At 41.6% G+C, this 26,663-nt stretch overlaps 1 protein-coding gene across 2 annotated transcripts in view; it reads right to left on the reverse strand.

Annotated features, from left to right (window-relative positions):
• The window catches only part of dscama (Down syndrome cell adhesion molecule a), a 162,723-nt gene that overhangs the window by 105,368 nt on the left and 30,692 nt on the right, over positions 1–26,663 (reverse strand). For both annotated transcript variants that reach the window (XM_017707733.2, XM_017707732.2), the window contains exons 2-3: positions 25,944–26,261; positions 23,981–24,127 (exon numbers count right to left, since the gene is read on the reverse strand). In XM_017707733.2, coding sequence (XP_017563222.1) covers positions 23,981–24,127; positions 25,944–26,261 — 465 coding nt within the window. The remainder of the gene's footprint in view (positions 1–23,980; positions 24,128–25,943; positions 26,262–26,663) is intronic.

A 26,663-nucleotide genomic window follows, 5' to 3' on the forward strand; every position in this document is an offset into this window, starting at 1 on the left:
TGAGTGCGCTCGGGAAAAAGGACGACAGGTTCCCAGCAGCAGCTTCACAAATCCAGCACCCTGCAAATCCAACACGCCTGAATTACATGCTCAGTGGATGCATGTGTTTATATATATATATATATATATATATATATATATATACACACACACACACACGAACACACACACACACACACTAAATTGGACACCATACCATTACACTTATATTAGCTTGTTGGACATCAGATTTCAAAACCATGAACATTGAAATGGAGCTGGTCAGGCAGTGATGTTTGGCAGGAAGGCCTGGCTTGCTTTAGATACTTCAGTTCACTGTCAACATTACCCCTCACTAGAACTAAGGCACCCAAACCCTGAAAAACAGCCTCAGCCCATTATCCCTCCTCAGCCAAACTTTACTGATGGCACTATGAAACTCATTTGTGGAAAAGGCGCTACGCCACATTTAAGGTAAATGAGATCTTCAGTATGTGTATATATATAGCTCATCTGCTGCTGCACAATTTGTGTTTGTGATCCTCTGATCCTTCATCAGTGGTCAGAGGATGCTGCTGGCTGGACATTGCTGGTTCTCAGTCCAGCAGTGACTGTTTAAAAACTCTGGCAGCTCTGCTGTGTCTGATCCACTCACACCAGTGCAACACACACTAACACACCACCACCAACGTCAGTGTTACTGCAGTGCTGAGAATGATCCACTGCCCAAATAGTACCTGCTCTGTGGGGGTCCTGTTGTGGTACTGACCACTGAAGAACAGGATAACAAAGTAAGCAGAGAAACAGATGGACTACAGTCTGAAATTGAAAAACTTGCTCCTATATGCTCAATGGAGTTGATACTGGTTAAATGGACAGAGTTTAATGATGACATACAGAATATCTGATTATAACCATCATTTGTTTGTCTTTGAGATTTTTCGATATTTAACAGGAAAGTCAGTTTCACTTCATCCATGCAGAAAACAAGCAGGTGTCACATTTAACTGTGATAGATTTAATATACTGATAAACAGCTCTGCTACAAAACTAAATACTAGTCATCATATCTGTTATGAAAGGCTGTGAACTAATCTAGCTTAAAAAGAGAGAAACACTGGATCACCTCTGCTTTCTTTGATGATGCTGCACAGTATTTTGCAGTGTCAGAGACAGAAGCACTGTTGCTTGCTGGCGCCTTGAATCTTGTTTTGTTTTTTTGGGTCGTCTCTCTAACTCAGCTTGGGGCATCTGCTGTATGATCTGATATTACAGGCCTACGCGGGAGTCACTCGGCTAACCTTTAGGGTCGGCAGAAGCTCGGGGAGAAGCAGATGGACAACAAAAACTTCACGGCAGGGCGGCAGGAGGAGATGCTACACCCCCCCGCAGAGAGGATGACCTTCTGGAGCAGCGACATGTTGACCTGGCAAAGCCAAGCATGTGGTGTCCTCTGGCAAGGACGCCAACATCTAAGACATTTCCTGAGACTTTGGTCTAGGGAGGGTAGATAAATGATCTAGGCTTGAAACGGTTCTTTGACATTAACAATAATATCGACAACAGTCCATTATGTTTTGGTTCCAACCTTGAGTGAGTGAACGATTTAACCTGTTGAATGTCTTATGTTGATCCTATGTGAGCAGATAGCGCAAGAAAAAGCACAGATATGGAAGTTAACCTTTTCTAGATCCCTTCCATTGAGGTGTTCACTTCCATCCCGTAACATGGTGGTGTAATACACCACTAGAAAGCCTGAAATCTCAGGATTAGATTCCCATAATCCATTTTATGATGTTATTTGTACTGAACTAGAAATAAACTCCTCTATTCTAGCCTCTGTCAGGAATTCATACCATTATTGAGGCGGTTGGGAATCATATTGAGAGTATTACCTTTCAAATAAGACCACGATCATGACTGTAGCCCAAAGTATGTGGGAACAGTGCTCCTTTTCCTTTGGGTATTCCGTTTCAGGCAAAAATGGGCCGAAGAGCATTTTCGTCAAACGAAGGCTGAAGTAGTCGCAAACAACCTGAGCAAGCCTGTCTTAGCCCACATGGAAGTACACTAATGTGCAAGAAAATTAGCCAAGCCCAAAATATAATGGCTTTTACTGAGGCTTTTGGCCTGGCCAGAGCCCAAGTTTAAACCCTATAGAAAATATATGGTCTCACATTAAACATTAACTACCTCGTGCCTTGTCTTTTAGGGTTTTGAAGCCATCATTGCTAAACGGAAGTATTACGACGCTTCTTCCACATTTAAAGAAATCGAATGGAAAAGCTATAATGAATTGCTTTCTGTTTTGAAGACCATCAAAAGCTTAATGTTTCGCTATTTTGGACTATTGGAAATTCTTTCATTTTTCACTACTAATTATTATGTTTATTAATTTAATATTAAATTATATTAACATTGACAGGAATTTTATCTCCTTAAAACTGACATGGGACAAAAAATGTTACATGAATTAGGCATTCAATTTGTTTATATGTCAATTTTTTCTCTTGTTGTTTTTATCTTTTCAATGTCAAGTGCAAAACCAAAGAAGCAGCCCTTAGACACCAGACATGCCACTTTGTTGAAGTGGGAACGGGGGGGGGGGAGGGGGTGGGATTATGTGAATTAAATTTTAAGCCAAACTATTTTGCTTCAATATTCAATTGTCACCAATTATGAGCAGCGAGGGGGACGAACGTGATGAACGTTTGCCTGCTCAGCCAAACAAAGCCAAATCTGCGCCGGGCATCGCCAAGTTGATCACTCCCACCCCATCAAAAGGGCTTCTGTGTGACGCCAGGGCAACTAACAGATCTTTGATAGTGACAACATCCCACGTCTAGTGACAACACAAGCACTGAAAAGACTCCTCTGGTCCCCAGACGCTCCGACTTTCATGTCATGAAGGAGGGCTTTCGGCGTGCCAGGCATATGGTGCCTCTTCGACGGCGCGATGACAAGTGACAGGTTAGTGGAGCGGGTGGAGAAGGGTGGGGGGTAGGCAGGGGCACCCCGTTCACTAAACGCCTCCATCTGTTCGTATCCCGAGGCTGTGCCGTCGTCTTTATAGCAGCGAATTCGCACCGGAGTTGTCCTTTTATGGCTGATGATAGATGTATTTAAATATCGGAAGCGGTCAGATGGGAAAACTTGAATCGGGGGTCAGCCATCGCCGGGGAACTTGAACTTTTGTTTGAATTAGAACAAATTTCAGAACTGTGTGCTAATCTGCACTCTGCTAGTCTGGTCTTGTTCATTAATTACTGCCTAGCTGTGGGCGCTCGCGTTCTCTCAGGAGGCTGGACTTTGTGGAACTGCTCATTCATCAGTCCTGACAGTAGTGGACAACAATAATTTAGTATTATAGATCAGAAAAATAAGTTCTGATGGTCAGGAATAGCTCACTACTTTTATTATCATTATTATTATTATTATTGTTGTTGTTGTTGTTGTTGTTTTGTTGTTGTTAACAGTACTTGACCACGCAGTAAGGCAGTAAATTTCATTGTTACTCTGTAATTATTGCGGAGGGAATTAGCTCAAAATGAAACTTTTCATAAATTTGATATATTTTTGGTGTAATGCACTTTTTTTTCTAATCAAAATTTCAAACAATCATTATTTAATGTTACACAGTGGATAAAAAAGTTAAAAAATAATAAAATATATATATAATATATATATATATATATAAAGTGTAATAAGTGTAAATCATTCATATATTTTTAATAATTAATTAATTTAGGGTTTGGGACAGACCCCTCCCAATAATAATTCATTTGTATATATTTAGAGTCATATCTGAAATAATGACTTTGGTTGAAACAGATCATAACATAATAAACATCTAAGGTCTGAATACTTAATTGTGCTTTAAATATTTTTTACCGTGGGACTGTAGGTTGAGCTAGCTGCTCTAGCTAGAGGTTGAAAGGTCCATATGGCGAGATGTTAACCTTCACCTGTACTGACCACACAACAAAAAAAAGACTTTAAACATTCTTTTGGCTGCACAAATCTGCACTTTCTGAATGCTGTCATTGTTTCCCCCCCCACTTCTATTTTCTCACAAGCGTGGACCACTCGTATGGGGGGCTCCAGCAATCCAGATTAGCCTCTTGTTCTCCAGAGTATGTTTTGGTTTGTCCATCTGAATTTTCATGACCAAATCGTAAGGCAAATTATTCAGTAACTGCAGTAAATAAATGCACATTCAGATTAACAGAACATGTGTTTTATGATCTCCACACATCAATATATGCTTATAATTTACTGCTGAAAGCCAAAAATCTCCGACGCTCTTTGTGTTATTTTATTAAAGTGATGTTTCCAGAGCAGATCACTGAAGAGACGCCGTCTGTTTATAGTTTAGAGCCCAGATTTGGGGAAAAACGGGTCGAATTTCAGTAGAAAAACAAAGTTCAGCTTCTTTTATTATAAGGGTTTAAAATGATAGCTTATGAAATATGAAAGTTATATAGGATATGACCACCGGTGGGTCCAAGGAGTTTAAGAGGCTACTAGCTGTGTCCCAATTCAGGGGCTGCATCCTTCAGAGGCTGCATTTGAAGTGCGACTAGTCTGTCCCATTTCGAAGACTTTTTCATGTGCGGCCAAGAAATGTGTCCTTCTTTTCCATGGTAACGAAGTGTCCAATGGGTGGATCCTTCGGCAGCCAACGTATCCCGAGGATTTGAGAACATGGCAGCGGCAGCAGAGGAGTCAAATAGCTAACGACGCAAAGTGGTCAAGCCAATGTGGTCTGCACAGTGTTCATTAGTGTAAGATTAGCTTCAGAAATGGGACGGCCTACTCACACTGCAGTGATGCAATCAGCCTTCAAATGCAGCCTCCAAAGGACGCAGCCCCTGAATCGGGACACACCTGAAGATGCGAAAGTAAGGAGGAGGAGGAAACGCAGGGGGAAATCTCTTGAATAAAAGGGCTGTGAGAATTACTCTGAAGATGTGATCAGTCGGGTTCCGCTGTGTTTGGACTAATATTCTAGCTCACTGACGATCTCCATGATATGCCCACCCCTTTACAGCTGTCTTCTTCTCCACTCTGGCCAACTTCATCGTTCGTCATGTCGTACTGGATGTCTCCTGGATCCCCGATGCAGCGAGATAAATCCATGTGGAAGATTCAGGAACGGGTGTTATTTCTTGAAACGGCTCCTTATCCTGAGCTAAATCTGTGCAAACAGTGAGATTATCTGCGAGGAAACACGGTGACGTGTGAATTTTAAAGCGCTTTGGATAAAGACAGAGAGATTTGCTCCTGTAATCTTTTGCCAAGCGAACAGATCCACGCTGTGATGAGAGACGCTCCAGCTGGAAAACCACACGCCGAAATAAACGTACGCCGCTGCTGAGTGGGAGAGAGGAGGGTCTTCGCTCGCTCTGTTTTTAAATCATCCACTTTAATACAGTCGTGTGAGAAAGTTTGGTGATTTTCTGAGTCACATGTCCTCTACAGAGAACACACTGCTGAGCATTTTAATGCATGTTTATTGTTTATTTACTGAAATTAACATATTGGAAAGAAGGAAACTGAGCAATAACTGTGAGGTGCATTTCAAATGTTGTGTGATTTCTTTGTTAAATTCAGCAAATAAATAGAAAACGTGCACCACAACTGGCAGAAAGTGCCACGTTTAAAAGCGGAATTCCACTGATTGGTCAAAAGTTCTCCAGAATTCAGGGGTTCAGATGTAAATAAAGTCCTTCGGAGTGGATTGATGTGAAAGGCTTTACGGCAAAGAAACTTACTGATTCGTAGTTCTTTACAACAGTGGTTGTAGGAACCAGGAGACCTACAACCACCAGTGTACATGTGTTATATTGCCAGTCAGGACTGTCTCCAATTTTGTCGTTTTTCAGTTTTTGACCTAGTTTGAAAAATACTGGTTACCCTTTACATGGCATGTAAACTTCATGATGAATGGACTAAAAGAAATGGCCCAAAATGACTTGGAAAAAAATCTGGTTCCATTGACTTGACTTACATTAAAATTAAAGTGTTTTTTTTTTTCATTTTCCTGTAAACTTACCAATTTGGAGAAACGAGGTTTTCTTCTGACAGTGTTGGTGATGATAAAGTAATGGCAAATCTAAAAAATAAGTTTTCTTTTAGCACTAATTTGCCTCACAGTGGCCAAATGTACCATAATTAAATAACAAAAAAGCTTAAGTCCGCAACTTGACCTCAAAACTATCGGAAAATGATGGCTCCAGCATCAGCAGCATATATGTAATCATTTCACGCAACAACTTTCTGTGTATATTTTCAAAAACACTCACTTTATTGAACCTTTAAATGAGGATAATTGAACAGTGAAGGTTTAAGTAAAATCATTCAGAGTGGTCTGATGTGAAACATTTTTACACGTGATTGTTACTCGGTTGAATCCCAAAAGAAAAAAAATATTTTTTAGACTTAACTTTATTTTCCAATCAATGTTGCATATAAAAGCTCAGTGACGGTAAATAAAATGGCTATATTAGTGTTGTAGACATTGTGACGTCTGGTTCCTATCATCACCACTGTGATGAATAAGAGTCTGTTTCTTTATAATGAACCATTTCATACCAAACCACTCCCGATGATTTTGTTTACATCTCCAGCACGGAATTGGAAAAATAAGAAGGAATTTCCCACTTTCTCCCATAGTAAGACATGGATTTCTGTAGGTCGTGTTGTTTTGGTGCGACAGTAAACAGCATCGTCCTCCTCTTAACTCGTCTGCCTTGGCCTTAGTTCCAGAGGACGAGGACGAGCGGCATCACAAAGCTCCTCAGACTGGGCAAAGACGCTGACAGGTCACCAAAATAAACCCCCGCGCAAACATTTGCTCCTAAGTCGCTGGCCGCTTTGATTCCTTCGTTTCGCTTCATTTTCTTCCTCTGTGTTAATTCCACCCCGCGTCCATATGCCATGTAGATTACCACATGCTAGTAAAGGCTGTCTGGGCGCTGCCTCTTTAATTACTGCGGACGGCTCATCAGTGAGACTCCGGGTTCAAGCTGAGGAGTCTGGTTCTTATTTGTAAGACCACCAGTAGGCCTCAGATTCACAGACAAAACCTCCCACAACGATGTGCTCATACAGAGTAAATGGGGGTCTGGGCATCGTAAGTGATGTTCTATCATTCAGTGTATAAAATGACACATTTGAAAAATCCTGTTATTGTACAAACCTGGATGTGTTTGTCTTGATTAACCCTTTAAGACCTACATTTAGACACTTTCACCTTGCCAGAGCCATAAAGTGTGATCTCCAGACTCCAATCTCGGCTAAAAAAAATGTCATTTCATAAATATTTCTACACAATAAATCCATGATTTTAAGGCAAAAACAGCACAAATCCCTTTAAGCTAAAATACTAGTTATTAAATAATATCAGTCGTAAATAAAAGTTCTCTTGCCAGCTTCTGTCCACGGTCACAAAAGAGCAAACCCCTCACAAGAAAGGTCTCAAAAATCACTCACACCTTCTGAATAACTGAATGTTATCACACTGTGAGTCGTTCTAGTTCAGGGGTCAGCAACATGTGGCTCTTTTACTGCCCCCTTACGGCTCCACAGCCGAATCAGATTAGTAGGCAATAATAAAATAATCCTCCTCTACAGTAAAATGAAGCTCTGCTGATCCTTCAACACAGTTTAACAGTAAAAGGTCTTAAACGCTGGAGTTAATGTAGAACTGCTGATTCACCCCTTAACCCTGAAAGGGTCTCGCCTAGCTAGTAGCTACTGAAATGGCAAAGAGAAAGATTTAAGACGAACACTGATCATTTGGAGACGGACGGCCTTCTTTGCGTTTATAATCTCTCCAGCTGGTTTCTGTCAAACACTAAAAAGTTGGCTCCTTGTTCGCCAGCTTCTTGTTCAAATTGTTCCATTACACCTTAAATGGTAGCAGTTAAAGTGTGGCACATCAGGCCCCGTTTAAGGCGGAACGGGAAAATTCAAACAAGCAGCTGGCGAATGAGAAGCGACAGGGCTGGACGTCTGGTTCCTACCACCACCAGTGTGACTTTTAGTTTCAGAGCATTTCGCACTAAACTGTTCTGAACGACTCTTCCACCTTGACAGTTCAATTAGGCAGAAGGTTTAAAACATTGATGGAATTCCCCTTCAAGTGCTTGCGCTGAACAAATGTTCTGCCCAATCTTTTCCTCAGGTTTCAGATCATGTGCATGGAAACGTACTCCATGGTAAACAATCCAACATTTCCAGTACTTTCAATTCTTTATTTAAATAGACCAACACTTTGTTGATATTGTATCCTGCCGTGACAAATTAAAATATGCTAATTTGATTAGGATGGGCAGAGGTACGCTCATTAGCATATCTAAAATGTATAATCTTATTCACATGTGACCGCAGGCTAACAAAAACAACCTAAGAAAAGTACAAACCCACTTTCTAAAGGGCTCATATCATGGAACAAATGTGCTTTATTTGGTTTGATGCAGTATATAAACACTGTCAAAGTTGCATAACGTGCACTCTGCAGCCCATTAGGCTCAAATATGGAAACAAGCCTGTTTTAAATTCAACGCCTTCCTGATGGCAACACAAATTTGCATATCGCTAGTGTGGAAACTTTACAGGAGAAAGAAAAAACATACTTTACTTTTAATGTAAGTCAATGGAACCAGATGTTTCTCCAAGTAATTTTGGTCCATTTCTTTTGGTCCATTCATCAAAGTGAAAAATGACTAAAATGGACATACGGAGGTTTTGTTCCGACAGCAGCGACATCCAGTATCTGCTTAATCTGCCTACAGCAGTTTAGTCCCGCCCATTCACACTGAAGTCATGTGTTTGGAAAGAGCGGAATGTTTTTTCAATGTGGCACAACACAAGGCAGCCAATCAGAGCAGAGGGCATTTACATGTTTCAGTCTTGGGCTAGGCCTACACAACACAATTTCTTGCTGATTTGCCCATTGTGACAAATTTTCACAATCTGCAGTGATTTTCCAGGTCGGGAACTCGATCGGAAGTGAAACGGCACGGATTATCTGTTAGCGTGGCTCTGGCTACATTCACATTACCAGGTTTGAAGTGCCATTTTTCCCCCCTAATGTGACTCAGATCTGGTGTTTTCAGGGCTGTGTGGACACAAATCTGATCTTTTCAAATCCAACCTGACCCACTTTCGTATGTGGTCCTAGATCGGATACGTACATTTTTTTTACCCCCACCCCTTGTTTTTCACCCTAACCCCAGTGACAGCAGAGAAGTTCAGCTCCTCCCTGCTGAGCTTTAGTTACCCCTAATCAACCCCCCCCCTCCATAACACTGTTTGTAGTGCCTCTGAAAAACCTCCGTTTGGAGGGTCATGTAGCCCTAACACTTTACACTACCCCTCCATCTCAACAAAAAAATCAGGACACCCTACCCCGAGACAAAACAGAGGGCTAAGGGCCAAGTGGTAGGGGCAAGGGGTGAAATGGGACTGGGCCTTTGACTTGATTTTAAAAGTTGCGTGTTGTACGTCCAGGCCTGTCGACACAGCCTGTTGAATTGAAACAGATAAAGAAAGGCTGCAAGATGGTCACGTAGAAATGAATTATGACTTGATGCATAAACCCAGACAAATGATAGAGACCCTCAAAGACGTTAAACGTTGGGAGGTATTGTTTTCCCTTATCTCACTTCACAGAATGTTCAACGAGGCCTACTTAGCTACTTATTTCATTTAACATCTTCAGAGCTTTTAATTGATAAAAATCATAGACGTTACTTTAGTATCGAGTTTGTCAGCGTCAACGTCAAAACTCTGAGAACGCTAGAAGCAGTTGTTGTTGACGAGTCTTAACGCGTCTGTTCTGTTGCTGATTATCCGAGACGGGTTACTCGGTTTAATTCCAGCGTTTAAGCCGAGCTGGATCATCTTGCTGTCTGTTTTGTTTTCTTCTTCAGCCGTGAGCACTTTGAGGTCCCTGGGCCGATCGTGGTGGGTCACTGGAGCAGTCGGGTCACTGGGTTAGGGCCGCTCGTCCACAGGACTGGCCCCCACCTCCTCATTAGACGGCCTAATCCTCCAGGACCCATCTGCCAGACACAGGGCCGAAGAAAGTGACCAACATGAACGCAGCCCAAGCTTGTCAGAATGGTTGATATGTGTATCATCTCAAGACTGATCGATGATTTTAGCATGAAAAATTCTCTATAATTCACTTGTAAACAAATATTGTTATTATTGTATTTTAAATGTATTAAAACAGTAAAATGTGCATTAATATGAGAAAACTCTGACCAAATTTCTATCGGAAGAGTCTGATTTTGATTGGTCAGTAAAAATTTGAGCAATGTTACATTTTGTTGGACACTGGAATGTCAAATTTCTCCCGAGACTACTTAGAGTGGATTACAGAAACCGAGAAATGAGTCCATTTGACAAACCGGGGAACAGTCCTGATCTTGATGTTGGCTTCACCACCGCAAAGCACGGCGTTTAATCTGACCGCTCACTCTCAGAAAAGATGGCTGCATGTGGTCACGTGACTTGGCCTCCATTTTGACTGCGTGTAGGGCGGTTTTTAGCGAGAAAGCTGGCGCTGAGCTCCCGCAGCTCTGAGAGCGGCGCGCCGGGCCTGTTCTCCAAAACCAAACCCGCCTGAAAAGATGAAACATGCTAACAAACAGCGGCGGCTTATCTGCTCAGCACAGCTAATGTGGAGCGTCAATTAGATGAAACGCACTCGGCTTTTCACTCATTTCAGCTTCAGTTTCTTCAGGCGGTTTATTAAAAAAGAGCAGAAAAGGCACGACATCTTAAATCTGACTGGCTGCGGAGACGAGAGTCACACCGCGCTTCAGCCAATCAGACGCCGGCGTCCGCGTCAGCTGAGGACCCTTAGCAACAACGCTGCTGCTTTCACAACCACGCTTCACCTTTCTTCCTCTTTCACGTTCTTTCTTTTAGTCTCTCTTCCTTTCTTCTTTCTTTCTTTTAATCTCTCTATTTTTCTGCGTGTCTCTCCTTCCTATCCATCTCTGTTTTTCTAACTCTTTCCTTCTTTTTCTCTATTTTCCTTTCTTCCTTTTTCCTTTCTACCTACCTGTTTCGCTCTTTCTTTTTTCCATCCTTGTCTTTCTCTTTTCTGCCTTTTCATCTTTCTCTCTTACTTTCACTTTTCTTTTAATTTATCATTTTCTATTCATTCTTTTCTTATTTATTTTGTTTATTTAATTTGATCTATCTATCTATCTATCTATCTATCTATCTATCTATCTATCTATCTATCTATCTATCTATCCTTCATTCTTTCTTTCTTTCTTTCTTTCTTTCATTCTTTCTTTCTTTGCCCAATTGTCCACTTGCCTTATTATGTTTGATCATGATTAGAATTGGCCAGTTCATGTCTAGATGAGGGAACGTTGCTCGTCACACTTCTAATAAATCTGAAGTGCGTACGTTCATTTCCTCTCTCGGACGTCAACTGTGAGTGTTTAATAAGAGCTCACTCTTATAAAAATATCACATTATTACATTGTGTGAACAACTACAGGGATTAACTGCATAACCAGGTTACTGGTCTTGTCTGCAGCCTTGCTGATTTATGTATGTATGTATGTATGTATGTATTTGTTTGCTCAGTTTCAAAGTGACCTGTCCTTCGTCTCACCCTCACAGCGGCAAAAACATAGGCTCCCGTCTGTAACTGCACCAGCGCCGAACACTACAGCGAACATTAGGAACAGTGTGGAAGACAGTTAAAGGATAATACAAAGCTGAGTCTCAGGCAGCCGCAGCCCTGAGCTCTTCCCTTCAGCACTAACCCTGCTATTAAAACTCCACTGATGTAGCGCAGCCATGCAAACATGCAACCGTTTGAGCTCCAGCAGCAGCCTTCATCCTCCGTTCGTAAACAATAGCTCAGCAGTGCTGCCCGAGAGACGTCTCACACACACACACACACACACACACACACACACACACACACCGCCCATCCCTCAGACACTCAAACACAGCAGCTGCCCGCTGATGATAAGACGCCACAGACACAGCCATCAACTCTAATTGGCTAATGTGGCCGGCACACACACATCAGGATTGCGGGATGTAACGTAGGCAGTCAAAGGTCACTCCTGTGCATCACCCCCCGGCCATGACGTCACAGCCGTCAATCAAGTACTGATGACACCAGGGGCTGTTTCCAAAAGAGGACCCTGCTCTCTGCACACGGCTCTATTCTGAGAGCCAATTTGCAGCTGAAAACAAAGTGGAGAGAATGGAGGATACATTTCCAGTCCCACAGTGCGCCACAACATCTATGTGGCTGAGTTTGAAGATTAATGTGCAATCAAAATAATGTGTAATGACGTTTACCAGTAAAAGTGTCCCAAATCAGATTTTCTCACCAGATCTGATTCTTTTTTTTTTTTGGTTTGGCTGTTTATAATGTCTTTTAAATGTGATCTGTATGCGACATCAGCCTCATCCAGAAGTAAACAATCATGACTGCCAACGAACGCCAGTCGCTCCCGGAGGCTTCAGTTTCTCTTCACCAGCATCACACGAGCCATCATGAAGTTCCAAAGGCCGTCAGCGGGGCTCGTCACCCAGAATGTGTTTAAGTTCGCAGTAAACCGGCCACGTTATTCAGCCACAGTCACTTCTTTGGTGCTTGTCCTTGGATTCTTTAAACTTTGCTTTCAGACATTTACCTGATCTTTGACGCTGCAGCCTCGTTCTCCTACTTTCACTCGTTTCTTTCAAATTCTTTTCAAACATGGAGCGGTTTCTAATTTTTTGGTGCAGATACATCAGCCTACCATTTATCTATCTATCTGTTTGTGTTGTGTCCTCATCAGCACCCAACATGACAGTGGTTAGCTCTATTAGCTCATTCACTCATCTGAAGGGGCAGCCTCTGCTACTCTTCCAACACCAAAACCTACCAATTTGAATAATAATGTTTTGAAATGACTTCCTCTGCATTCTGATGTATTTTAGTGCAACACCAGTGCTGTCACCTAAAAAGGTAAGCCCCAAATTATCTTTGGTCAAAGTTACACCTCCCCTGCGGTTAACCAGATATCCCTTTAATGAACTCTATAGGATGCTAGAAAATCAACATCAGTCAGAATGCACTACTGCATCACTACTATTTTTATTTTTACCACTTATTTCCTTTGTGTTATGTTTGATAAGCTGTTGTTAGCCAAGATTACCATTAGTCAATGATTTAATACTGTAAGTCTCTGCTGTTAATTTGAGTTTGGAAGTGTGAGAAATGACAGTCATATCTGTTAGTAAAGCACAATTAACTACAACTATTGGAGTTTATAAGAAAACTGCAATCTAATATATGAATACAAAACTTTATTGGCCAACAATAAGTGCGTTTACATGCACTCAATAATGCGAAACTGCAGAAAATCAGATTTTGTCAGTAATCCGATCAACACGTTTACATGCACTTGAGCAATCGGATAATAGGGAAACTCCAGGTCGACACAAGTCAGGCAATAATCGGATTTCTGCTTTGCAACCAGCCAATAAACTCACAGAAGACGTGACATAAATGTAATGTAAAACTCAAACTGCTTTTTTTTTAAACATCCCGCCACTTTACCTAAAAATAAAAAATAAAATAAGAACACACATCACCTAGAAGATGAATACTCAAAATTTATTTTGTGTTTGGTTTCAGCGCCGCCCCGACGGAGTTTTGCTGCGTCTTGCGATGTCCACCGTCTGATCCGAGTGAGAAATCCACATGAGAGTCCACATGCACTGAGAAATCTGATCACTGAGCTCAAACCCAGCCTCTTTATCAGATTTCTTATTCGGATTTTAGATCTGAGTATGGTGTTTACATGACCATTTGAATAATCAGATTAATGCAGAAATCCGATTATGATCGGATTATTGAGCGCATGTATACGCACTCATTGTTGGATATTAGACTTTTTAACACCTTGAAACGGGTATGTATCCGGTGAGCCCTGGTACTCTTAGATCTTTGCTAATTTTAAAGGTTAGTAGTTCATGAAGAAAAGATTTTGGATCATTATTAGTATTGAACAAGTGTTCCTACAACAGTGTGGGCACCGTAGGGGTGGGCACTTTCACATTGTTTGGCCATTATCATGTTAATTAATGTCATAACACACTTTTCGGAGTATATCGTGGATATTGTCAGTACTAAAAGAACACAACATAAGCATAAGTAGGCCTGTTTAACTGGATGTAGGTGCAATGGAGATTATGGTAGTTTTATTATTATTACGATTCTAATTATTCTAGTATTTTTAGTTGTGGCACTGCAGGTTCTATTTTGTTCCAACTTATTACATTCCAGAAAAAGGAAACATTTTGATGCATACTGTGTATCGTGAAAGTGCCTTTTGAGTATCGTGATGCAATCTTTCTGTCATATTGCCCACCCCTTAGACCCCGATTTGAAATAGCATATTTTTAACCATATTCAAATTACTGCATAGTCTTGCTCTCTACAACCAGGTCGACTTAATGTGTCAAAAATGTAGCATGTGGGCCAACAAAATGTTATTTTTTTCTCAAGGATCTGAGCGCTTTTCGCGAGGCGTTGTGTAAGTGCTCATAAGTGGAAGTGAATGGGTCTCTGCTGCCTTAATTAGCCCTCGCTGTGCTTATCGCTAAGCTGCGTTTTTGGATCTCAGCCATTTGTAGTGACCTGGCTATGATCCAGTTTTGCGCTGTGGCATAATCCGAAAGCTGCGAGAGGGGCAGGTTTGACGAGATGCAGGAAAAAAAAAAAAAAAACAGCAACTCGGCAAGCCTAAGCCCATCGCTGTTTATTACAGACTAAGCCACGCTTAGTCCTCACGGCCTCTGCAATCATTTCCATCCTTCCCAGTTTAATGACCAATGCTGTGGTCGTTTATGAGCGAAGAACGCGGCGCAGATGAGACGGTCGGAACAAAATGGGATAAAATGGCCTTAATCGTTTCATGATCGTTTTTATGACCCATCTGGGCCAACATATGCTAATCAGATACAATTACTTTGCGCTAGCTGCCGTTGCTATATCGGTTTTGATGTAGATTAGTGGCTGAATGCTTCGGTTTCTGATGCTGCTTGACCAGGCCAAACGCTTTATAGCAACATTCACCCAGGACCACAAGCATAGAGCAGATTTAACGTAAATATCTCTGTACCTCTCTGGGAATTAGTTCCGGCTACTCGCTAGCTGCCGAGTGATTCAGGTTACTCAGTGTGAATGCGCAACTGCTTTTCTCCCTCCGTGTTCCCATAATTCTCTCCGGCACCCCCGGCATGATTAATGCACAAAGGTATTGATTTTTCTCCGCTCACCCCAACTCCCTCACCAAGTATCCTTTTATTCATCCCGCTAAGCCCTTCGCCGCTAAGTACGAGTGGAAGAAGAGCTAGGATCTAGGGATGAATGAAAGATTCTGCGTTTTAGCGCAAAAAGAGAAGAAAGGGAAGAGGCTTTAAGTGTTCTGGCTGGAGAGAGCAAGTGTCTCTGCTTTGCCTGTTTACCCAGGCTATTCTCTGCAGGCCCGCTGACCCATTTTTTCCCTCGGAATAACAATACTCTAGGAGAAAAATGGAGGAGACGACTCCAATTGGGCCGAGCGGAGTCCGCCAGTGGAGAAGACAGCCTCCATCTCCTTTATGGTTTCGCTGGTGAAAATGGTGGCCATCTTCCTCCCTCGCCTAGCCGCGTGGTTAAAGCCGTTAGCGCTCCGCCCCCTTCTAGAACTGCTGGACTCCATTTGAATTCTGCAGGAGTCCAGTCCCATACAGCTACACTGCAGTCAGGGAGGGCTTTTTTGCCTGGCTGCTGTAAATCTATCCGCACATAGTCCCGTGGTATGTTGTTCTCATCGTCATTAGCCGCGGTGAGCGAGTGATGTTCTATGATAAATGATCAGAAGCGGCGATCAAGCACTGGCCAAAACAATGAAGGAGGCTGTATACGGGGTGTTCGGAGTCAATCTCTATCGCAGAAATAGTGGACTCTTTATTAGATCAGCCATTTCATACTGCTGCATGAATTCGGACCAATAAATCCTTCAATCATCCGAAGGTCATTTCCCCAGAGAGATCACTATATAGCAGCACGTAATCTTCATATATTTGTTGTATTTCAACTTTGCAAGTAAAGAAAGATCTTGAAAATCATCCAGTCAGGATTGTTTTCTCTGCGGTATCAAGGTAGATACAGCCAACAAGCTCTGCCATTGGTTAGGACTTCAGGAGCTGGACAGAAGGCCTAACACAGCAGATTGGCAACATGCGGCTCCAGAGCCACTCGTTTACTGCCCCGATGTGGCTCTACAGCCGAATCAGATTTGTAGGTAATAATAAAATAATCCTCCTTTACAGTAAAATAAAGTTCTGCTGATCGTTCAACACAGTCTAAACAATAAATGGTCTTAAACGCTGGAATTAATGTAGAACCGCTGATTCACCCTTTAACCCTGAAGGTTGGCGTACAGACCTCTGGTCACCATAGCAAAGACAAGAATCTGGCCTAGCTAGCAGCTAACAAAAAGGCAAAGAGAGAGATTTAAGACAAACACCATAATTTGGTGACGAATGGACTTATTTGTTTTCATAAGCACTCAGCTTTGAACAAGAAGCTGGCGAATGAGAAGCGACTTCAGCCTTGTAAAAATCACATGAAAGACATTTTAGAAGAGACCGTTCTACTTTTGAGGAAAAGTTTCCTGTCGGAGATGTGAGAAAAGCTGAGCTAAAGCTTAAAGCAGAGCAAAGTAAGTCTGCGTTTTCATTAATTTTTTAGCATATACTACTACATCAGTACATACTGACATATGTCCAGCCAAGATAGTGTCTCATAGGGACACTTGCATTATCAAATATGTTTTTTTTGACATTCACAGCCTAAATCAAAGGCCTAGCTTTAACAGTCCAGGTTTGCCATTTCTACAGTCTTGCACAAAATTTGGGCACCCTGGTCAAATGTGATGTTTTGTTGATCTCCAAAGTGAAAATAAATGAACACATTCTATACAAACAAACAAATATTGCCTTTTTTTTGCAAACTTAAAAGCACAGTTTCTACTGCTGAATTTGAAATGTTGGAAAAAATATGACACTGTGAAAAAATATGAAAATGTGCTTGACTTTTGTTCAGGCCATATTTTATGTTTTATTTTTCATCTACTATGACAATTCATCAAATAAAGAGTAACTGTGTACTAGACTGTGCAGAAGTGTGTTCCCTGTAGAAGATGTGTTCACTTATTTTCACCTAGAAAATCAACAAGCGTGTCACTTGACCAGGAATGCATATATTTTGCATACGGCCGAATAAAGCAAGTGCTACATAGCGAACAGTGAAAAAGCGAATGCTTCTGGAAACAGCATCACAAACCAAAAATATGCTGATGTTAGCCGGTATGGAAGTCTGTATATGTCAATTCCTAATCTATTTGACTGAATGGAAATAATGATGAATAATGCCCATTCCAGCGGATCCTCGTTAGATCTGCCTCGTTAAGGGGGTGTGGCCTAATGCAGGCCCCTCCTCCCCGTCCGACAATGATTAGTGATTTGAGGGCGGCAGTTCACTTGCTGCTCAATGGTTTGCAAAATGTCAGCGCCGCAAACTGTTAAATGGACGATGCCGCAGTAATGTCACCAGTGTATTATCGGCCTCAATAAAGCAAAACCCCGAGGCGAGCTTCGCACATTTGGCAGAGGAGCAGCACTGAGCTCCTATGTTATTTCACAGTGTCTACACATCATCAATACGAATGACTCTCTGAGGGGGAGAGAGCGCTGCTCCAATCACCTCTTTATCATACTATTGGTTCTTCATCTGTTTCTTTAATTGTACCGTATTAAACGTTTGTTCTTTACAGTGTTGCCATATTCCAACATACTGTGGCTGAGAATAGATGGAAATGAAAGAGCTGAGTCCCTCTCTCTCCGTCTCTCTCTCTCTCTCTCTCTCTCTCTCTCTCTCTCTCTCTCTCTCTCTCTCACTCTCTCTCTCTCTCTCTCTCTAATGCCGATGACCAGAGGTCCTGATGTGAAGGCCATGTGTGCGGAATGAGAAAGCATCCCCTGCAGCAGTGAGCTTCGCTGCTGTTACTCGCTGACACCCAACACAGCAGCCGATGGCCAGATCAGACCATCAGCCTCTGCTTCTGCTGCTGCTGCTGCTGTGGGCCTAATGCTGCGCATGAATAATAGACAATACTGAGAAATTCATACCTCCAGAACTGGCTGCAGCCAGGGCTACTGAATAACTCCTTTCAAATATTCCATATAATCCTACCTTGAGTATTTGAATGTCCTGTAAAAGGGGTGCACAAGGCTACTGGAATCATATCTGGCAGATAATCACTTTTAAACAAGTGGTGCTGCTTTATCTCATTTGTCTGTAATAACTGTGTAGATACACATTAATAATACACACAACTACTGGTGATGTATTCACTGTTACTGAAGCATTGCAGTATTACAGCTAATGCACATAAACATGCAACTTTAGTGATACTACATGCCTAATTAACATCATGAACTACATAATTACAAAAGTGTATGTTCATAGCTACATAATTAAACATTTATAATGCAGTGAGCTGCTGCTTTCTAGCAAGACTTTCTGATTGTAACAGGAGGGGTGTAATTACTGCACTGCAAGCGACAACCTTTCTATCGTTCAGCTAGCTGCAGTAGTATTTGATTGCAGAGCATCACGAGCTCAAGTGTCAAATTATAGCTCCTTAACAAGCAGCTTGTTGTTACGCTGCGCTCACTCGCTGCACAGTCTGCTGTAAGCCTCGCCTTTTCAAGTGCGGACTGGGACATAAAACTGTCACAATATCAAGTTTAGCTCAGTTTAGTCAATTTTAGTCATTTTTTGCCAGATCAGTATTAATGTTGTTTTGTTCCAGCCGGTCTGTAAAGCTTCTTACAGCCCGTTTAGTTTGGCGAATGGTGTTGGGTTCATTTCTGGCTGATTCCAGGTTGTTTAGCTGTTCTTCTGTCTCAGCTGCCGACTGAAAAGCTGCTCTGTGGTGACAACAGTTTGGGAATTTAGTGTCGTCTCACCTTCAGAGTCGGACCGAATTGGCTGTCAGTCATATGTGATGTTAAAAGTGTCCATTTTCTGTTTGTGGCAAAGTAAAAAGTAAAAATGTTCAAATGGCTTGAGCGTCTCCTACAGCTGTCAAAGTTGTCGCTTAGCAACGGCGTCTCAGTGATACAGTGTTTGTGTTCTCATAACAGCACGATTAGAACGCCTCTCAGCCAATCAGCTTGCGTGGCTGGAACTAAACGTTGTATAAGACACGGTATCCAAAGTTCTAAACTATTCTGTAACGTGATGGTGTTTACACAACAGCAGATCCATTTATCTTTAAGGTATTGATCTTCATACAAGTGCTGTGAATTTACTGATAGGTATTATTTACACAATAACTATGCAAACATTACATAACATAAGTGGAGAGTTCGTGTGTAACTGTTATAGGAAGAGAGTGATATTACAGATTCGTAATCCAGGCATTGCTTTTGGGGTCACATACTACAACATACACTATATTTCAGTCACCCATTCAAATCATTGAATTCAGGTGTTCCAGTCACTTCCATGGCCACAGGTGTATAAAGCCGAGCCCCTAGGCCTTCAGACTGCTTTTACAGACATTATTGAAAGAATGGGTTGCTCTCAGGAGCTCAGTGAATTCCAGCATGGTACCGTGATCGGACGCCACCTGTGCCAAGGTGTGCACAAGTCCAGTTGTGAAGTTTCCTCACTACTAAATATTCCACTGTCAGTGGGATTATAACAAAGTAGAAGCGATTGGGAACGACAGCAACTCAGCCATCAAGTGGTAGACCACATAAAATGACAGAGCGGGGTCAGTGGATGCTGAGGCGCATAGTGAGCAGAGGTCACCGACTTTCTGCAGAATCAATCACTACAGGCCTTCAGATCAGCTCAAGAACAGCATAGAGAGCTTCATGGAATGGGTTTCCATGGCTGAGCAGCTGCAGCCAAGCCTTACATCACCAAGCGCAATGCAAAGCATGGAATGCAGTGGTGTAAAGTGCCACCACTGGACTCTAGAGCAGTGGAGACGTGTTATCTGGAGCAATGAATTACGCTTCTCTGTCTGGCAATCCGACAGAGAAGTCTGGGTTTGGCAGTTGCCAGGAGAACGGCACTTGTCTGACTGCATTGTGCCAAGTGTAAAGTTTGGTGGAGGGGGGATCATGGTGTGGGATTGGTTTTCAGGTGTTGGGCTCGGCCCCATAGTTCCAGTGAAAGGAACTCTTAAAGCTTCAGCACCAAGAGATTTTGGACAATTTCATGCTCCCAACTTTGTGGGAGCAGTTTGGGGGTCGGCCCCTTCCTGTTCCAACATGACATTCATTTTTGAAAAAGACTCAGACTCCAATTTCTTTACAGTGGTGATGATAGGAACCAGGGGAACCAGATTTTCTTCCCACAACAGTGATATATTAATTGCACCTGAACTTTAACTTGCATGTGAAATATTCTATTAAATCTGCCCCTAAACCTTAACCTAACCCTAAACCTAACCTCCAGACAAAACCTACTCCTAAATCTAACGCTTACCATAATCACCACTAAGTCTGTTAATAACCTAAGTACATGTAGAACATCTACAGGGGACCATCCAAATAAAGCGTGACCCAAGTCACATATTTCCCTGAAGCTAGTTGTACCCGACTCCCTCCACTCAACCTCGTAACGCTTCAGTTCTAACATCATGGAAAAATGTCTTGAAAAGAAATGCGCTTTCAAAGTTAATATTTCATCACAATAAAGTACAGCTTCATACGAACCTCCATGTGAACCTTATTTATTCATGAAATATTCAAGATGTCCAGAAAACAAAGGATTTTAGGCTGAGAGAACGTACCGTAGTCTGCATACACCACTCTAAAGCCCCCATAAGAGTCCTGCGTCAGGAAAAGTGAAGAGTGAAGAGTGGACACTGCCTCGGTATGACACGTGCAATGAATTGTGTCTAAAATCTATTTGTTTGTGAAATATTGCCCTTACTCATCAAATATTTACCACAAAGAAGAACACTAGACTGCTGAGAAGCTAATACTTTCTGACAGCTGCCCCTGAATGGACATATATTTCAGATGCACAGACAGCAAATAAATGCACCAATATTCAATAGGGGGGCTGCAGTGAGGTGAGAGCTGTTGTCCGATATCCGATATTTTTCAGATCTGTTGATGTCGCTGCACATGATAGATAACGCATACAGTGTAGAACTATTAACTGCTGGATCTATTTTTTTCAAACCCACAAACACAATCTGCCCGTTAATTTTAATTTTGGCCGCAGTACTGTGACGTCAGTAACAAGAGGAAAGAGTTGGTGATTTGGAGACCTCTCTGGTGGAAATGTGTAATTGCACACATGTGGAAGGACATTTTGTAACATGGGTTGTGTTTCGGACCCCTTCCCCAAGAGGATGAATCTGATGATTGTGGATGCATTGAAAAGAATTCAGAGAACACTAGGTGAAGGATGGGTCTTCTGAGGATGTGAATAGATGATCTACTATTGTCATCATATCAACATAGGTATATCGCTGCTGTCGGAAGAAAACCTCATATCTCTATTTTTGTTGTTTTTCAGTTTCTGACATAATTTGAAAATGCTTGTTACCTTTTTCCAAAAAGAAATGACCCAAAATTACTTGGAAAGATGTCTGGTTCCATTGATTTACATTAAGAGTAAAGTAGGTTTTTTCCTTCTCCTGTAAAATTTCTTCTGACAACAGCGATATGTTGACTTTGAGAGCTAAATATCAAGCCGGACCTTCTTTTTGAGGCTCTGTATACGACATTAATGTGTAAAGTTGTACATGGTCTGGAAAACTCCAGCCAAATCCGATCCAACGTCTCTAAGTTTTACATTTTTATTTCTTGCATATTTATTTTTTTTATAAATATGCCACTTTTGTAATTTTTTTGTTTTTTTCTTTACTTTTGTCCTGACTCAGTCATGCTAATGCACTTTAGAGGAAACAATGTCATGTATATTGGGTAATGCTATTTGCATTGGCTAAAAAAGTAGGCTAATAAATCCTTTACTAATCTTAAATAAAAAAAAGTATTACTAATAGCATTGTAAAAATAATCAAACTATGTATTCCTGTAAAGGCTTCTGCTTCTCATCGCTCTAGATTATGAAACTAATCCAATAATGTCACATCTCTGATTTGTTCTCCAGCAGATAAAGGCAGAGAAAATGGCCGCAATGGCCTTCGGCCTAAGCGTCGTTAGTCCCTCTATTGGGTTTGCTAAATGCCCCATATAAAGAGCAGCCACCCCTGAGGGAAGGAAACAATTGTGCGGACGAGTGTTCCATTTAACCAATGTGAATTTTCAAACCGCTCACTCTGTGGAGCCAATTGTCAGAGAACTGGGTCAATACAGTGAAGCTAAGTGACACAAGTGGCATGTATTGGACAGACTGAGGCTAGACTGGCTGAGGGAATGGATTAGACAGCTGTGGGTGTGCCACAGAGGTCAATTATATCACTGTATATGTTGTTGTTGGATCCTGAAAACTTAGAGGCCAAAATCCCTCTCAAGCTCAATATGAGGCAACAGAAATAAATGATGAGACAATTTTGCAAATTTTGGAATTTTGCAAATGGTGCTAAAAAGCTGTAACAGATGCATCGGACAGCGTGAATATCTATGTTGAGTTGTGGTCTGTGTTACTTCGAACACATACAGTACCAGTCAAAAGTTTGGCTGTCTATATGAATGTATGTTTTTAATAGTAGTAAAAATATTTTGACATAAAGACTGAAGCTCAAATGCCTCGGGACAAAACCTTGTATCTCTAAAATGGTAACATTACAGGACAAACAAAAAACATGTTTTACTTTTAATTTAAGTCAATGGTACCAGACTTTTTTCCCCAAGTAAATTTTGGGCTGAACTGAACTGAAACTGTATCTACTGAAAATGTAGATACAAGGTTTTGTTCCGACAGCAGCGATATACATGACACATCATCGGTATTGGTATACATACATATATATAACATCTTAGACCGTGGCTTTTTTTTGAGAACTTAATAGGAACCATATTTAAAAAAAACTGAACTAAATGTACAACATTTTTCATTTAAAATGTTAAAAACAGGGCTGAACAATATAAAGATTAACCTATGTTGCATAAGAACACAGTAGCTTTTCTAGATTGTCAAAAATAGTATTCAATGTTGTTTTATGCCTAAATTTCTCAAGTGATTTCTGTCATATGCGCATTCCATACACTCACTCATATTTATGAGCATCAAACTTTGCTGGAGTTCAGTAAATATTACTGACATTCATGCTATCAGTTCTGTCTGATGGAAGCACCAGGCCGTGAGAGCACACAGCTATCTGAAATAACCGACCCACTGTTGTTACCCCAAGAGACTGGCTGCTCTTTCCAGATACATCTTTTATGTTCACTCCCTTAATAACGATCTGGACTAACTTTAACTAAGACTGTGACTGACTACATAGGAGTGATCACTGAGAGAAAAATGACTCAGCTATTCAGGTAAAGGGGATAGCGCTAGTGTGTTTTGTCCTGTATGTACATTGCACTTATTTGTGGCTAATGCCTTAAAAAGAATATCAATAATAATGGTATATGACCCAATATTGCCATTACAGATACTGCAACTAGCATTTTTTGTTGTTTGGTGCAGTTATGGTCCATCTACATCATGGTATTTGCATTATCTATTGCAAATTCCTATACGTTATTTGTAATGATGCAACACTACTGTTTTCAAACCCTTTTCTATGAATAGGTGTCTCCAAACTTTTGACTGGTAAACCCTAGCTTGACCTCTTATTGGGCCTGGACCTCTTATTGGGCATTAAATCTGACAGTAAGCACATGTGACAGAAAAAGTCCCTTGAAGCAAATCGATCAGAAATGAACCAGCCTGTCAGACGTGAAGGAGACCATTGGGTCCTACCTGAGACGAGGGGGACTGTGTCTCTCTCCCATGACACAACAGTGACGTATTTCTCCACTGATGAAGGAATAATGCACTTGAAGACCGCTACACTGCCTCTCATGGCTGTCTGGTCCGCCACCCGGACCGTATAGGGCTCTCGTAAGACTGGACATAGAGGAAAAACACAAAATGGACAAAATTCAGGCTTCAGAATTCATGCTTAGATCATTGCTAGTGACATTAGCCTCATAGTTTCAGCGCAGAACTAAAGAGGCAGACTTTGGATGTATATATACTGTAGGGTATATTTAAAAATTATGATGTGAAAAATTTCTATTTCACATTTAAATGGATAATCAGACACATTCCACCCATTTATATTTTAGAGGACCTCACCGATAGGTGCTGCAGATAGAAAGAGGCCAGGAAAAACCAGCAACGGCCAAGAGCTACACTAACCATGGAATATGTTCGATTTAGGTTTCACTCTAACACCAGTCACGTAGCTTTCTCTCAGATATCCTCAAAAATGGTGCCATTCTAGCATTGCTCGGCTGGGACCAAGCCTGTGCTGTGGTGTGTGTCGCATTTAGCCCGCTAACAAAGCGATTGCTAGGTTAGCCAAAATGCTACAGTCCCAAACACCACGTAGCACGTTCAATTCCAGCTTTCTGTCACTTCAACACCAGTCACTCGACTCTCATTTACTCTCTAGTCCGATATCATCTTAAGTGATACTTTTTTAATCCCACAACTCTGCATTTAACCCATCTGTCAAGTGAAACACCACATACACACTAGTGAGCACACACACACTAGGGGGCAGTGAGCACACTTGCCCGAAGCGGTGGGCAGCCCTATCCACAGCGTCCGGGGAGCAGTTGGGGGTTAGGTGTCTTGCTCAAGGACACCTCAGTAATGTACCGTCAGCACTGGGGATCAAACTGGCAACCTTCCGGTCACAGGGCCAGTTCCCTAACCTCCAGCCCACGACTACCCATCTTAGCCGTAGTCATGCCTGTGCTGTGGCATCTGACTTGCTAACAAAGCTAGCTCGAACTTAGCCAAAACCCTACGGTCTCAAATACCACAGAACAGCATCTATTGGCTTTGAGGTCTGGTTTTCACTTGAGTTTTGCTTTCTTAAACATTAGTCTTTATCACCTGCACTTGTTTCAGAGCAGCAGTCACGCAAAACCAAGCCTAAACTGTGGTGTCGAGCACTGTTTGGGTCTGTAGTCTGCTTGCTAAGCTAACGTTAAGTTAGCCACTCAGGTTACAGATCCAAACACCGTGGAACAGGATTCATTTCACATTTCTGTCTCTTCAACACCAGTTGCTCAACTTCACTCCCTCAGACTTGAATCATCAAGTCACGGCTGAGCAGTTAGCTAGAACAGAACATTAGAAAGTTCTGTAGCAAGCAGAGCTGCTATGATGCTAGCTGAGCTAATGCTAACCAGCTCCTCTCTCGTATTTAGCAGCACTGGTAAAATTTAGCAATTGTTGACAGATGGTTTGAATGATGGCTCAAAGACCAGGGACTGTGGTCATCACAGACAACATTTTCACCAAAACCAGGTAATCCTCGGTGATGGTTTGAAGCTATAAAACAAGTGGATACCAACCAATCCTAACTGGCTGACTATAGTTTGAGTGAAGGGCATGTGAATTTTATTTTGAGGATGTGTAAACTTGACAGACAGAATCATTTTTTTACAGCAAACCCTACACTTCAAGAATCAGCTGGTTGTGTCATTACTGTGGCGCATCCTATCAGAATATATCCACAAATCTGTTTTTCTGGGTATAGATTAAACTTGGCACTGTGAACAAGTCTAATTAACTGTTTAAAATGTTCATTTTCCTCCAAGGAGAGAAAGCAATCATGAATAAACTTAATTTGTTATTGGAAAACTTGCCGATTTACTACATTTTAAATGTTGGGCTAAAAAGCGACATGTGGGTGAAAAACACTCACCGGCCTTAATGTGAACATCTTGGCTTCTAATTTTCCCTGAAGGATTTTCAGCGGTGCAATAGTACGTGTTGTCGTGGATCACTTTGCTATAGCTGGATGGAGGGAAGTGGAAGATTTGCAGCGTGCCGTTGGGGTGCACGTGACGGATCCCTGGGACGTTGTAGCTCTCTTCGCCGGTGGCCAGGTACCAGCGCAGCGTGGCTGGGGGCACAGCAGCTGCGGGACAGGGCACCAGCGTCCCTGTGGTGCTGGCGAACACTACCTCTTGCAGAGATGCATTGACAAAATACAAGCTGGAATGTAGATCTTCACTGAAAACTGCAAGAGACAAGAGAAGGAGAATGATTAGGGTTTGATCTTCAGGTAAACCTGCAGTTTCTTTATTTGTTTGCAACCCCTCATGTCTGTAGAAATTTGAATTTACATTACATGGGAACTCATCATGCCAAATACATATAGGGCAACAGAGTATTTCAGATTCTTACAAGAAAGCACTTTATCATTTAGGCCAATTTCTCTTTAGGTAAAGCCATAATTTGGCAAAGAATCAACAATTTCCTAATTTTTACTAGGAATGAGTCAGATTATATACACTTTGGAATAGTGAAATAGTTGGGAAATTATAAAAAAAAATCAAATAATAAATTATAACTTTGTATCCACAAATTAGCTTCCCATCTGCGCCTGGTAGCAGATAGTACAAAGCACAGCTATAGCACA

Source organism: Pygocentrus nattereri, chromosome 18, assembly GCF_015220715.1.
Source record: "Pygocentrus nattereri isolate fPygNat1 chromosome 18, fPygNat1.pri, whole genome shotgun sequence".
Lineage (NCBI taxonomy): Eukaryota > Metazoa > Chordata > Actinopteri > Characiformes > Serrasalmidae > Pygocentrus > Pygocentrus nattereri.